Source organism: Cariama cristata, unplaced genomic scaffold (assembly GCF_000690535.1).
Source record: "Cariama cristata isolate BGI_N322 unplaced genomic scaffold, ASM69053v1 scaffold22426, whole genome shotgun sequence".
Lineage (NCBI taxonomy): Eukaryota > Metazoa > Chordata > Aves > Cariamiformes > Cariamidae > Cariama > Cariama cristata.
The window spans coordinates 722-1,169 of record NW_009622984.1 but is presented as its reverse complement, the minus strand read 5'-3'; the positions used below and the strand labels follow the sequence as shown (position 1 = coordinate 1,169).

General features: G+C 64.1%; 1 protein-coding gene across 1 annotated transcript in view; it reads left to right on the top strand.

Moving 5' to 3' along the window:
- Positions 1-287, top strand: part of SCN2B (sodium channel, voltage-gated, type II, beta subunit) — a 1,726-nt gene extending 1,439 nt beyond the window's left edge. The window contains 1 exon segment of the mRNA XM_009702567.1: positions 65-287. Coding sequence (XP_009700869.1) covers positions 65-264 — 200 coding nt within the window. The 3' untranslated portion in view covers positions 265-287.
- Positions 288-448: the final 161 nt, after the last annotated feature.

Below are 448 nucleotides of genomic sequence, written 5' to 3'. Positions count from 1 at the left end.
TGTCACCCCCACTGGCCGCCCCAGCTGGGGCTGTGTGCCCTGAGCCCGTGCCCTGTCTCCCCAGAGCCCCCGAAGCACGACTCGACAGTGGCTGTCATCGTGGGCGCCTCGGTAGGTGGCTTCTTGGCCGTAGTGATCCTGGTGCTGATGGTGGTGAAATGCGTGCGCCGGAAAAAGCAGCAGAGGCTGAACACGGACGACCAGAAGACGGAGGAGGAAGGGAAGACAGATGGCGAAGGCAACCCTGACGACGGCACCAAGTAACTCCCCCCTGCCCGCCCCTCCCTCTTCACCCCTGTACAGCGTGACCCTCTTGATGTGCTTCCCAGAGCAAGGATTTCCGTCTCCCCAGAGCATCCCTCCTTCCATCTAAATACCCTACCCAGCCTGGAGCAGGGCACGGAGAGAAGCAGGTCCCCGGAGCCTGGCCGCAGCGGGCAGGGCTGGG